General features: G+C 37.3%; 1 protein-coding gene across 2 annotated transcripts in view; it reads right to left on the bottom strand.

Annotated features, from left to right (window-relative positions):
- The window catches only part of LOC137394267 (uncharacterized), a 32,572-nt gene extending 23,735 nt beyond the window's left edge, over nucleotides 1-8,837 (bottom strand). The window contains exons 1-2 of one of the 2 annotated variants that reach the window (XM_068080994.1): nucleotides 8,772-8,837; nucleotides 6,878-7,059 (exon numbers count right to left, since the gene is read on the bottom strand). In XM_068080994.1, the coding sequence (XP_067937095.1) occupies nucleotides 6,878-7,059; nucleotides 8,772-8,820 (231 nt within the window). In that variant the 5' untranslated portion in view covers nucleotides 8,821-8,837. Of the gene's footprint in view, nucleotides 1-6,877; nucleotides 7,203-8,771 lie in introns of those variants that run through there. The other variant, XM_068080990.1, reaches the window with a different exon arrangement.
- Between the last annotated feature and the right edge of the window lie 5,673 nt (nucleotides 8,838-14,510).

Consider the following 14,510-nt stretch of genomic DNA (forward strand, 5'->3'; position numbering starts at 1 on the left):
CCTTCCGATACTTTTTACAGATCAACCATTTAGCAGAAAACTGTATTTCAGCCTGCTATACTAATAAAAAATCATCAGCTGTAAGCTTCTTACTTTTACTTAATGAATTTCAGGTCTGCCACACAATTTATTTCATGTCTATAGCCTGATCAACACAGCGAAGGAAACTTTTTAGCCAGAACGTAAACAAAAAGTGTGGTATTTCCCAATTACAGCGATAGGTTTTATTGCAAGCAATCACGAACAAGATAACAAAAATGGGAAACAAGAACACAGTGTAATATTTCTATTTACTAGCATTACGAAAGTAATTTAAACAGTCGACGCATAAAGTTATCTATCACTCTCTTGATCCTGACGATACAATGGATCGTTTGTATTGTACAAAAAACGGTAACCCCAGTGGCGTATCGGTATGTAGCCTGTCCTCCAACATCTGTTGCAAGGGAATCCCCCTTCAGGACGCTTGGCTACATTGATAATGATGGAAGAAAAGAGACGTCTTACTGAGATAATTGAATCACTAACGGTTTTTAAAAGAAACATTAATTTGCTCTAAACTTGTACAGGCACAGCAGTTCATCTAACAATAGAAGAGGGACTTCGTTATCACAGATAGAACTGTACCACTAACAGTAATTACCTTTATTTACAAATTACAAGAAACATGGACTGTTTTGTTACTACATGCACGGTATGTCAGTATATGAATATGTATATATTTTTTTCCATAAATGCAAACAAATAAATACAATAATATTCATGTTTTCTTTGCATTATGTTTGTATTTGCATAATAAAATGAGCTACTATCTATGCAACACAAAAGATCTGAATCGGTATCTGAATCGGATTATTTTTCAATTAGGATCGGTATATCGGATCGGTATCTGAATCGGCTGGTGAATTTAGAATCGGGGCATCTCTAATTATCATATCACTTATGCAATAGGCTATGAAAATCAATAAAGTTTATTACAATCCAATGTTTTCTTTTGTTTTTGTCAAACATTTAAATATTATACACGCAAAGTGTAAGCACTATCTTATTGCCAAGTCTAACAAAAATAAGAAAATAGCCTAAATTTTAGACTTTATGCTAGAAACACTTGTACCAACGACTGTGTAGGCTCTAGTAAAAATATGTAGCCAACAAAATTGGGACCTAACATTTTACAACAGACAGACAGAAGAGACAAACTTGGATCGATTTTATGTATAAACTAGATGAATGCCCGGTGATGCACAGGTATTAAAATCAGCTCATAAAGCAGTGGCAGTTAATGTAGTTGCCTACTACTTGCCATAAGCCTGGCACATTGCCAATGGCTAATTTGAGCGAGCTAGTAATTAAAACTTACTAATAAGAGGTGGGAAAGCAAGCATAAAATCATGTTGCACCCCGCGCGGTATGCATATTTTCTCCCGCATTGTGACATATATTGCCTAATGAATTCATCAATCTCCTCCCATAGCTCAGTTGGTACGGTATTTGTCTGGTAAATGGGAGGTTCAAACTCAAATCCAGCAGGATGAGAGCTTTTGCTTCCAAGATTTTAATGGCTATAGCTGGGCAAACCGAAGTAAACACAAACTTTGTGATTGATATTTATAGGAAAAGCTATCACTGCTTTGTTTTTAAAACCCTAGTGTTGCACCTCCACTGAAGACTTACCTATCATGAACCCCTAATCAGCTAGTTTCATGCTAAACCTATCAGACATTATCAACACAACTTTCTATCATCTCTCTAAAAAATAGCTACTGAACAGCAGCGACATGAGATAAGAGATTATCATTTGTTTAGATAATGTCTGTGAATGTACTAAGTACAAGGAAAGCAAACATATCAGCTAAAATCACAGGTGGTATAACAAGTTTCTTACGTGCCTTGTTATAGCTTGTGTACCTGAAACTAAGCATGAGTAATCAGCAGGTAGAGTTGCAATGGCTATATATACTAAAAGACATCCACCAATCAGATACTATTGCCAGCTGAATAAAATCAGCTATACTGCAGTATGATTTAACATTAGTACAATGAATTCTTTAAAAAACGTCTAAAGAGGAACTTGAACAAAATTTAAAAAAAATTTCATCGAAAAGTACCGATGTTTGTCTATCATTTGAAATTTTTGATGTTTGAGGTGATCTGACTGCCAGGATGTTTGACAAGATTTTATTGCAGTTAAAACACCCAAAAGAAGAGTATGACCTGAAATGACATCACTAATGTGGAGCTGCCTGTCACTCTTGTTATTGATATCGGCTATTGCTTTCAAGCTGCAGTGTTATGCGTCTCTATTCTGTCAGTCTTTCTGCCCAAGTACAACTATAGACGTCATAACTACACTTCCGCTTACGCTAAGCGTTTTAATAGTGTCCAAGTTTTGTGGCGATTTCAGCCAACCAACATCCTGACATCAGAGTCATCCTGACATTAACTCTAAAATAAACTCTCATATTTTCCCCGGCATCATTAACATTTTCGAATCTTTTCTGTTAAACAATTATGACAATAAGGAAAAAGCTTGTGAATTTACCGAGCATCTTGAATCTTACTGTGTTTTTTATTAGCTGAGAAGTTTTGAAGGTAGAAAAATTCCTTCGCAATACTGATAGGGGATGAGTGTGATCAAAATTTGACAAACTTAGAAAAAAGAAAACGCAAAACATTTAATACACAGGAAAAGGAGAACCTTATACATAACCTGGGAGAACTTATAGAGAGCTTTGAGGAACTAGGAGGGAAGACTGAACCGATCAACTATTGCCATGGAAAGTGTAGACCTTCTATGCATACATCTGCATAATATGTGGCTTATCTACACTTACTAAAGACACATACTACCAAACAACTGTACTTCCCGACCTTGACATAAACCACTGATGGGTAGTTTCACAGTATATTTATAAGATTGACTGACAACAAACACTGCAACTGATGCCTTCAGCTTCAGGTAACATCGATATCATGTTAACATTCTAGTATTACTGGTATCTCATATTCTCGACTCATAATGATGGATTCGGCGTTCTTCTTTCAAACTTACAGATGTGTTCACTGACAGCCTCGATCGACCTCGTCCTTGTTACTACCGGTAGCTCAAGAGAGTTGAACGTCTTAAATGACTGATCAAATCCTCATTCATAGGACAAACATTGTTTCTATTCCATGACACCAACATACTACATCCACCATTGTATGTTTCAGTTTATGAACTTTCTGTTACTCCAGCCTACAATTCACTATCCTGACTCCTCAGCTATACTATTAGATTACCAACTTTTAAAAAACTTTCGTTCAACTCACTTAATAATTCCTTTTTTCTCATTTTTTAGCACGTAACGAAAAATGTCATTTTGTTGATGATTAATAATGTCAATAAGAAGTTATACAGAAGCTAATAGAGATCATTGTGACTTATACAGAAGCCAATAGAGATCATTGTGACTTATACAGAAACCAATAGAGATCATTGTGACTTATACAGAAACCAATAGAGATCATTGTGACTTATACAGAAGCCAATAGAGATCATTGTGACTTATACAGAAGCCAATAGAGATCATTGTGACTTATACAGAAACCAATAGAGATCATTGTGACTTATACAGAAGCCAATAGAGATCATTGTGACTTATACAGAAGCCAATAGAGATCATTGTGACTTATTAAAGTACATGCTCAGTTGACATGACATGGCATGCTCTTGTCAGTAAATAATGAACCCTAAATAACATGAGACTGCTCCCTTTTGCACAAGCAATAATTTACCAAATCATGCTAGGCCATCTTCTACTAACCAACATTTCAGAGGGATGAAGCTTACGAGCCACTCAATACGACTTCCGTTAGCAAAGAGAATGGATGAATTAAGAATGAGCCTATTGTATCTTATAAAATAAACTCTGTAGAGAACACCCATCTTTCATTTAAAATTGGTTCGCCATATCTTAAAGACAATCTCATGTTTAGTGCAAATAGCTTATATCTAAAGGCATAGTTATACAGCCCGATGTTTCATTGTGATGAGGTTTTTGTGAAAAAGCGCCACTTCGGGTAGCTACACTCACCATCCTATTTACTATATAATATCCTAAACTCGTGTGTTATCATTTAGCGCAATGATATATTTCGCAGTTATAGATCTGAAATGTTAGGCGTTTCTATCAGATACAGACAACTTACAGCATTATCACTCCAAACAACCTCACTAAATACTTGGCCTAGTATCGATGCCATTGACAGCATGTACCAAACATGCCGGTGCTGCCGCAGTGATCACTCTTTATACAGAATGACGCATCAAAGATAAGTAATTATTAATACAAGTTTCAAATGTAAACATGAGCCCATACTGGGGTCTAGTGAAGATAAGTGAAGCCTTGTTGGCAAGGCAGCTGCAAACACAAGACGGTATCTTTGCCAACCCAATTTGAGAGACCACTAATCAAGTGCAGTGGCATCGTAGGGTGCACTTTTCAAACTATACGCTGTTGATACAAGGCACAAGCCAACTAATAGATCCCTTACTGTGATGCTAATTAGGAAACCTTGCAAGGTAGTGAGCCATTAATAAATTTTAAACAAGCCATGTTAAGCCTGGTTCCCATATTGAATGCGAGACTCCGCCGGTAATCTCACACCAGTAATCTCACGCAGCAAAACACTTGCGCCGCTAGACTTGCCGGCTTCTGTTCACACAAAGCTGCATCGCTAATAATCGCATAAAAACTGTTCGCCCGCCATGCCGTTTCAAAAATACTGACCTTCACCCGTACAGTGCAATTTGGGAAGGTTTTGTTTGCGGTTTTTCGCGAAAGATGAACAGCGCTGAACTTTTGCGTTGACCGCCTAATACCGGCGATACTCAGCCAGTAGGTTCACATTTCACCACTGATAGCCCTGCGGTGCTGTTGCCGGTGCCTGCGGCGTATATGGAAACCAGGCTTTTGGCATTGAGGGTGTCGAGGGTTACTACGCCGTAGCTTGTTTTCTCATAGTAATGTAGGTTCGTTTTTTGCTGTTTCTTTCGGCAACTGGAAATTATTCGTTGATTGTATGGCATGTCGTTATTAAAAAACAAATTTAAAACTGAAGAGCAGCAATACGCATCAAGTTTTCTTTCTGCCATGGATTGGCCTTCTGGTGGTGTGCTTCTTCATGGGCAAGCCAGATATCAAATTTTTTTCTCCAAATTTTTTTTTACCGCAGCGGAAGCTTGCTCTAATCTACATGCATGTAAGAATGGTTATTTTTTGCCATGTATTGCAAGTTCCATGAGATTTTAGGTTGCATCATCTGATAATAGCTCTATGTAATGTTTCTTCTACTAAACCTGTAAGACAAACTTGTTTAGTAACGGTATTTAACGGCAATACCTGTTACGTTGAATGGTTTCATTTATCTGTCGCTTCTATAGTGCCATTAAAATTAAAATTTAGCACAAATATAAATAAAGCTCACACAGTGAGATAAAAATTACCCGAAGGATTAGCAATGAGTAGCATCTGCACAAAACCAGAAAATATCTGCAAAAGCAGGAGTACTTGAAGGTGAAATTGAAGGCACTGCAGAAGGTTACCACTAATTCCTATCTTGCAGTGGGCACTCTATGAAGCGTACCCTTGCAGTGACCACTCTATGACTCGTACCTTGCAGTGGCCACTCTATAAAGCACACCCTTGCAGTGACCATTCTAAGCGCCGTACCCTTGCAGTGGCCACTCTATGAACAGTACCCTTGCAGTGGCTATTTTATGAAGCGCGCCTTTGCAGCGGCCACTCTATGAACCGTACCCTTGAAGCGACCACTTTATGAACCGTACCCTTGCAGCAGCCACTCTATGAAGCGTACCCTTGCAGCGGCCACTCTATGAAGCATACCCTTGCAGCGGCCACTCTATGGAGCACACCACAGATATAAAATGTATCCGAAATCTTTCAGTCGGCTTGACCTTTCTATATAATAATTTCTGTTTAAGAGCTTGTGACCATATTAGAATACAAGTTATCTATGTTAAGTTTAAATTATGACAATATTATATTATAGAGCACTTGTATTTTTATTCTAAAACACCAGCAAGCCTGGGGATCAGACACCCTGCAGGGAGTGTTTAACATTCTCTCAGGAATCAGACTATTAAACACCTTAAAGCCTTCAGCTTTAAAACTAAACTGAAGATATCCAGCAATTGTCATCGCAGTCGCCGTGGTGGCAACAAACGAACCTAAGAGTACGCTTTGCCTTCATCACATGACGCCGTCGATGAAGCAGAGCTCAACATCAGGAGGAAGCGAGACTTTTGAGGAAGCAAAAGTCCGTACTTATTTTACTGTTGCTGTCTCACATAAGCCTACAGCACTTTTTCATTACAGTCTAACCGATAGAACAGCTGAACAGCAAGACAAGCTGTCATATAGACCTACCCACACAGATCAAACAGCAGCATCAATGACATGGCATGATTGATAGTCCCATTGTGGTATGCATTACAGGCAGTTACCCTATCATTAGCGAAGAGATCAAGTGACAGGCGAGCCATTAGTAAGAATGTTAACAAGCTTTGACTAGAAAAATTAGAAAATTTGTTTTCGACCAATGAATTGCCATGCTAGACAGTCATTTGCTTCCCAATATCAAAACCATTAAGATAATTGGACAAATACATCGTAAAACCTTAATAGGGTGTTTTGCCACACAGAGTTAATGAATATATCTTTGTAAGTAGGTGGTAATCAATAGAAGTACCTCTGGTCATCAGCTCTCCACCGTCTTGATAGGAATGACGAGCAACAGAAATAATTGTAAAGATATTGACTATTTTAAACTCCAGCACTAAGAAAAGGCATGCTACCAATCATCAACTACTAACCGCACAAGATGGTTCATGTGTTGGTGTTGTAGCGATGCTGAGACTCTCCAAGTTAGCTTCTTCATCCGAATCCTCGTCGTTCCCGTCGTCCTTTCCTTTGTGAGAAAATTTGTAAAGAATGTATGCTGTTAATCCGACGCCTAGTCCGATTCCTATAAGGTTGAAGATGCCTGTCGTCTTCGCTATAAGAAACATTACAGATGAGTAGAACATTCTATCTAGGAGTTGACCAGAATCCATGCCTGCCCCGCCACGTATTCCACTTGCATGGAAATGCAAGCCATGCGTCTAGTAACCATCTGCAACTCTATAGCGAAGACGTGCCATGATTAACAACAGACACTCGAGTGATTGATGATTATAATCGAAACGTAGAGTGGGTGATGTTTCTGAAATAGTTAGCATTGGCCGCGCGCGATCAGGCGTATCCCTGTGTCAAGGAGGTGCATTGTTTGAAAAGCCCTAGTGCACCATTTAATCACTATCCAAACAATGCTTTCTCATTGGTTCTAACACTGGCTTGCAGAGGTTTATCAGGAAATAAATTGGTATATATGTGTTCAGAGAATTGTGTTCAGAGAAAAGCCTTTTTAATTACTCGGAGGTTGACCAACACATTTACCTAGCGGTTAATATGTAAGCCCAACACATAAAGCTGATTAACATACAACAGGTTATTAGTCTCAACAGAATGTTAGTCACACTCAATATACTATGATGATGCAGGTAAGTAGAAATACCCAACAACTAAATTCGTGGTAATGAGCAGTGTACAAGCAACAGCTATTGACACGTGAATCCATACGCTGTAGCGGTATGCGTGTGTTAGGTGTCTCAAGAGGCTATCTGTTCTACAGAATGTAACAGAATTAGTAGCGTAGGCATTAGTGCTGAAGTTCATATGCTGCGTTACTCAATATATGTTATCAATCAGCAGCAAATGTAATTTGTATTCATACACATTATTGAGAAGACCGGCAAACTAAGGTGAAATGGTTTGATATGTAACATCAGCAGTGATTGAAAAAATACAATGAGGCCGTTCAAACTTAGACTTCTTATGGAAGACATGTGCTGAAAATTGGTCATAAAAGAGCATAGCTTTATAGAAACTCGTGGAATTACTTTTTATTGCCAATGAAAGTCCCCTATGATGAGAATTGAGGTCCTATTAAGAATGTGTCAAAATCATGAGAAATGCGTTGAGTGGTGTCCACAGGATGTAGGATACACAGAGGAAGAGGTAAGGTGTACAGAGTCAACGTGTCGAGTTGTGTCCACACGATGTAGGATACACAGAGGAAGAGGAAAGGTGTACAGAGTCAATGTGTCGAATGATGTCCACACGATGTAGAATACACAGAGGAAGAAGTAAGGTGTACAGAGTGAACGTGTTGAGTGGTGTCCACACGATGTAGGATACACAGAGGAAGAGGTAAGGTGTACAGAGTCAACGTGTTGAGAAGTGTCCACACGATGTAGGATACACAGAGGAAGAGGTAAGGTGTACAGAGTCAATGTGTCGAATGATGTCCACACGATGTAGAATACACAGAGGAAGAAGTAAGGTGTACAGAGTGAACGTGTTGAGTGGTGTCCACACGATGTAGGATACACAGAGGAAGAGGTAAGGTGTACAGAGTGAATGTGTTGAGAAGTGTCCACACGATGTAGGATACACAGAGGAAGAGGTAAGGTGTACAGAGTCAATGTGTCGAATGATGCCCACGCTATGTAGAATACACAGAGAAAGAAGTAAGGTGTACAGAGTGAACGTGTTGAGTGGTGTCCACACGATGTAGGATACACAGAGGAAAAGGTAAGGTGTGCTGCAGAGTCAACTTGACTCGGGTTTAGCGTGACGAAAAATGACTAAAACTAGCTTTACACAAACCTGGATAAATGACTCTGCTAAGGTAGAGTAACAGTTCATGTAAATCCATTTCCAGTTTAGTTATATTTCCGCCATCATGTAGCGAATAACGATGTCTATGTGAGTTCACGATAGAGAAGAGTGATTGAAAGGTGGCTGATGAGCATATCCAATAGGCATCGGCGCTTAAAATTGGTGAAGCTTTTGGGCAGTAAATAAATACGGAGCGATCGGCATCCCATTTTAAGATCATATCAATCGCTACCTCACCGACCAAACTTGCCAAAAAAAGAGCAAAGACAGCGAATATCCCCTCCTTGTAACCATTTGTAACAAGCAGCAGATGCTAACAAGATCCAAGAAAGTTATCAAAGCGCTGATCCAATTGTACTAGTCATAAATTTATCTCTGACGCAGAGGATCTGAGAGTAGAGAGCTGTCAAGTGGCTGCCGCTGTACGACGCTTCCTCGCTGTCAGGTCTCCGCTGTGAAATGCGATACAGCTCTCCCGGCTTAGCATAAACAGAAGAAAAGCATCTTTCTCGTAGGCCTGGATAGCGTGATTATCTTAAATTTACGCCGATCTATGCTTATCAATTATTATGCAAATAAATTGTAAAGAAAAGCGTTCCTATTGGACACATTAGAGGGAATAATAGCTATAATGGCCATTTAGTAAGCTTAAACTCTACGAATGCAAGAATGTCAAGTTCAACTAACCTGTGTAATGCTCTTGGTTAGTACAAGAGTCCTCCAACTTAACAAAGCACATGGCAATGCTAGTCAGCTAAGAGGTCGTTATGCTCTAAGAAATTTTGCTTCTATACTCAAGCGTTCATTAGTAATCTGCCAGGCTACTATTAATGAGTTTTCCAGTAGCTCCTACTTAGCCATCAGCATTGCAGAGGCCTGGTTTATGCAGTTAGAAATGAATGCGCAGCCACCAGTGGAACTAAAAAAGATTTCTTTCAAATTGCAGCTCTGATTTCTGAGAAATTAAAATGATAAACCTTGAAGTTTACATACTATTAACTAAACCTGGTATAACTTTTTAGTATTTATACAGTTAGTTGCCAACCATATACCCGTAACAAACTGAAATAAGAAAATTGCGGTCATTTTTATTTTCTCTCTCATCAGGTTCAATAAACTACAGAATCAAATATAATTATTCTTTAAAAGTTGGCACATTTATATTAGTCATAAAACAGCTTCTGCAACCTCTAACAGATCATGAACAGGTTTATCTGGTTCAAACCATAGCAACAATTGAGAGTTGTCAAACCTTTAACCCGAGTAAATGACTCCATTAATATGCAAATAGTTCCACTCAATTGACAAAGATTTGTTTCTCCAGTACCATTTTAGGATGTTATTTTTCACATTATGTTCTATATTCTGATAAACCTATAAAAAGCCACCACTTGATGTGCTCACTGATCACCAAATTGAAGCAAGGTTGTTTGACTTTCAGAGTAGTAGTCAAATTACTTGCATAGGAAAAATGCCATGCTGGAAGATTTTTGGTATGCGCTTGCGGTATTCAATGAAGAAATAAACCATGAATTCATAAAATAGAGCAAAAATTTTCGGACTGAGAATACATGTGTCATGATCATGAGTTATGCAAAATGAACATCGCTTAAAAGCTTTTACTGGCTGTTGACAATTTTTGAATGTAAAATTACTTGAATAATTTTATATTAAAATTGAAACAAGATAACTTTAGCACTGACACTGTAACTATCATATTGAAATTGACAAATCTAATTATAAGACATACTTTATAAGACTGATATGGCTACTACTCTACTGCGGCCTCTGCACACCCTCGCAGCAGATAATTTATCAGACTTAAAAGGGAGCACTTTCTATGGTCTTTAGTTTTTCTTAAAGCAGGACTCCGGCCAAAAACTTTAAAAGATTAAAACTGTTTTTGTTTAATTGATGAACTGCTGATTATTTAAAACACCGAACCACATGAGGCAATGTCTACTTACAAAAATTCTTCTATTCGGTGAATGATTGTTACAGACACAACAATACCAACCATGAAAGAGAGATAATCCTTTGCTGTGCATGGGTCAACCAGCTACATTCTATCCCTGGCCTAGCTTAAAAACCTTGCAAACCTGATCTATGTCAATTTTTGCTATAATGCTGCAGTCTATTACCAATCAGGTAAGACAAATGCTGTGTCATGTAACAGTAAACAGTTTTACCTACTTGACCTACTTAATGCTGGAATAGCTTCTGATTGGCTCGGAGGTTTTCGGGTCTAGCAGTTTATAAACTAAAGTGCGATTTGTATACAAAAAGTGATATAGTGCAGGTTGGTGAACTATGCATGCAAGTTGATGATACGTATATCGAAGCTTTTAAGCAGTGAGTAACCAACTGCGCTAAAGTGGCTAGTATCTCAAATACCATGGGTAGGCAACTCCTGGCTGTGTGTGGAACAATACAAAATAATCTATTTTAAATCTTTAAATCTTAAATTTTTATATCTAAATTGATCAACCACTCTTTATTTCTTTTTTAAGAGTTGTCCTTCATCGACAAAAGGCGATAAACCAGTAAATCAAAAATTACCAAAAGTGGACAGATAAATAAAATGTATATTGCAATAGACATTTTGCTCATTCATAAAGAAGGTGTGACAGCACAGCCTTTTATGAAAATTTTTACAAAATATACATATATCTATATACAGTATTTCTCAACGTTGGTCGTCTGTCTGTCCTTCGGTATGTCCAGCTATAGCTATTAAAATCTTGGAATTAAAATTTCGCATTCTGATTGATTTGTACTCACAGGAATTGCAACCGCAAGTTTTAAGATAAACAAGGCGGATTGATCAAAGACGTTATCATATACTGTATAGCGTATGCGCACGCTAAATGACGTATTATTTGGAACTTTATGAATTCTATTAACTCTATGAAACGCAATACTTTTTCAGGTTTTCTTCAACTTCTACTTTCGGTTTTCTGTAAACTTTAATTGCTAAAAATCGCAGTCAAGACCAATTCTTTTTACGCGGACAATGTATTATCTCCGCAGGAAAAGCTTCAACATTCTCTCTCCGTTCAGTCAGACAAAGACAGTACGTTATCTCATTTTTGCATGATATCTCATGAAGAAGGTTGCAGTTCACTAGAAGCAGAGTGCTCAATATTAAAATACAGCAAAATATGTAGTAAATAGTTTTTAAAGTTTACAGTGCTTAATACATTATATATATATTTTTTTTTATATATATATATTGTATATATTATATGCATATATGTACATCTATATATATTTTATATATATTGTATATATTATATGTATATATGTACATGTATATATATATATAAATATATATATATATATATTTATATATATATAGAAGTCAACTCTCATTGGTAATGGGATTTGTGTCCCTTGCCTAAGCTCTGAGCTGCACTGATGAGGCTTCAATAGCCGAAACAGTACTGTCTGTAGCATGAGTATATGCTCCCGAACTTCGGTTTGGTTGAGCACTCTGTGAGAGGTGCGGCACTATTAGCCTTTGTGCAAAGCTCACCACTTTTGTGATTTGAGCACTCTGGTGCCAGCACATTGACTTTCTTAAAGTCTGTGAGACAACCTAGTTGTTTCATGGCAGGAAGTCAACTCTCATTGGTAATGGGATTTGTGTCCCTTGCCTAAGCTCTGAGCTGCACTGATGAGGCTTCAATAGCCGAAACAGTACTGTCTGTAGCATGAGTATATGCTCCCGAACTTCGGTTTGGTTGAGCACTCTGTGAGAGGTGCGGCACTATTAGCCTTTGTGCAAAGCTCACCACTTTTGTGATTTGAGCACTCTGGTGCCAGCACATTGACTTTCTTAAAGTCTGTGAGACAACCTAGTTGTTTCATGGAAGGAAGTCAACTCTCATTGGTAATGGGATTTGTGTCCCTTGCCTAAGCTCTGAGCTGCACTGATGAGGCTTCAATAGCCGAAACAGTACTGTCTGTAGCATGAGTATATATATATATATATATATATATATATATATATATATATATATATATATATATATATATATATATATATATATATATATATATATATATATACTACATATACTACATATACATACATGTATATATGTTTTATAAACATATATACATGTATGTACTACAGATGTACATACATGTATATAATTATATATATGTATCTTTAAATATTTTTTGAATTTATTGGAACATTTCCCCATTCGAATAATAAGATTTTGTTTTACTTATCAGAAACCTTATCGACTTATTGATCATGATGAGATCACATGTCTGTGTATACTTATACTAATAGTCAACCAAAAGCATCCAACAAAATTACAACTGAAAGCAAATCCGTCTGAAAGCAAAAGTGCTATCAGTATGAATACTTACTAATTTACAAGGACACTCAAAAACCTCCTTATTTACTCAGTTTATACGGCGCAAACAAAACCATGAAAAAAATAGCTACTCCTATTGTTACTATTCACAATTATTCGTACAATCAAAATGGCCTACCTTACTGAAACAAAGAGAGTATAAAAATTAATTACACTCAAAACAACAGTAGTCCTAACTCCTAAATGAATTGCTTTTTTTTCCGTAATATTCTGGTCTTGCTACCAAATTTAAATAAGTTCCAACAGCTTCCGACTGTCATATAATCAATAACAAGTCATATAATATAACAGCCGGCTGAGTATCGCAATGTCTGTGATTAAATATTTGTCACAGCGAGCTTTTGTATGTTAATACTGTACAGATTATCGAGTAGGTTTTAAGCTAAATAAATTGGATTGTTATAACAATCTGTTGTAAAGTAATATAGCGTATCGGGTAAATTAATATTGGCTGGTTTTTTCAATTGTACATGAAGTTCATGAAACAATGCCCCACTAAAAAATTTGAGAAACACAATTTTATACAAGCCTTAAAGTTTCAAAATCCGTCACTAGGGCGTACGCTTACGCAATAAAGCTGCCATTCAGCGGCATCAATCGCCTTGAATGCAATGACATTTGGGCCAGAAGATATAAGGATTTGAATTTCGAAGCCATGATATTTTGGCTAGAACAAGTTCCTTCTACACTCTGTTGGTTTCTGGTTGCTGACAAGAGGCGGTAACCATGGCTCACTAATGCCTAAATAAGCGGCTTGTACATCACAGTCTCTACCGAGGATGGTAGCCACTATCATATAGTATTTGGACTTATCATAAAATCCCTATTTGAATGCAATGGCACTCTACTTGTTAACCATTTTCTTATAGTGACAACCAAATAGAGGTAGCATTCAAATAGAGGCTGGCGTTGTACTTTTCAAATACAAGTAGCTCTTCAGAATTCTGGGACGATAAATTTAAGCCTTTTACAGGCGAAACGAATGTCGCCTATTTGTTTTGCACTCTCCTTCCAGAGAGAAGAATGGAGCGTAATTACCCTTTTATACGCAAGAAATCTGCTAACTTAGAAACTTACCATGGACTTGTTGTAGATCTCTAATTAAATATAGGTTGGGAAGAAAGAAATATCTCTACCAGTTGATATCTATTGTTTGCATTTAAATTGCGATTATATTATAACCTGTGCCCTGCAATTTCTTGCTTTCATTTTTTATTTAATTCTAAATTTGAAGGCATATTTTTACTTTATATCTATACTAGCTGCATGCTTGGTATTGTACGGGTAATAGAATGGTTACTTCATAAATTTGTGTAATGCACCTGGAAAGCTAGGT

The sequence above is a fragment of the Watersipora subatra genome, chromosome 1 (genome assembly GCF_963576615.1).
Source record: "Watersipora subatra chromosome 1, tzWatSuba1.1, whole genome shotgun sequence".
NCBI classification, from domain to species: Eukaryota; Metazoa; Bryozoa; class Gymnolaemata; order Cheilostomatida; family Watersiporidae; genus Watersipora; species Watersipora subatra.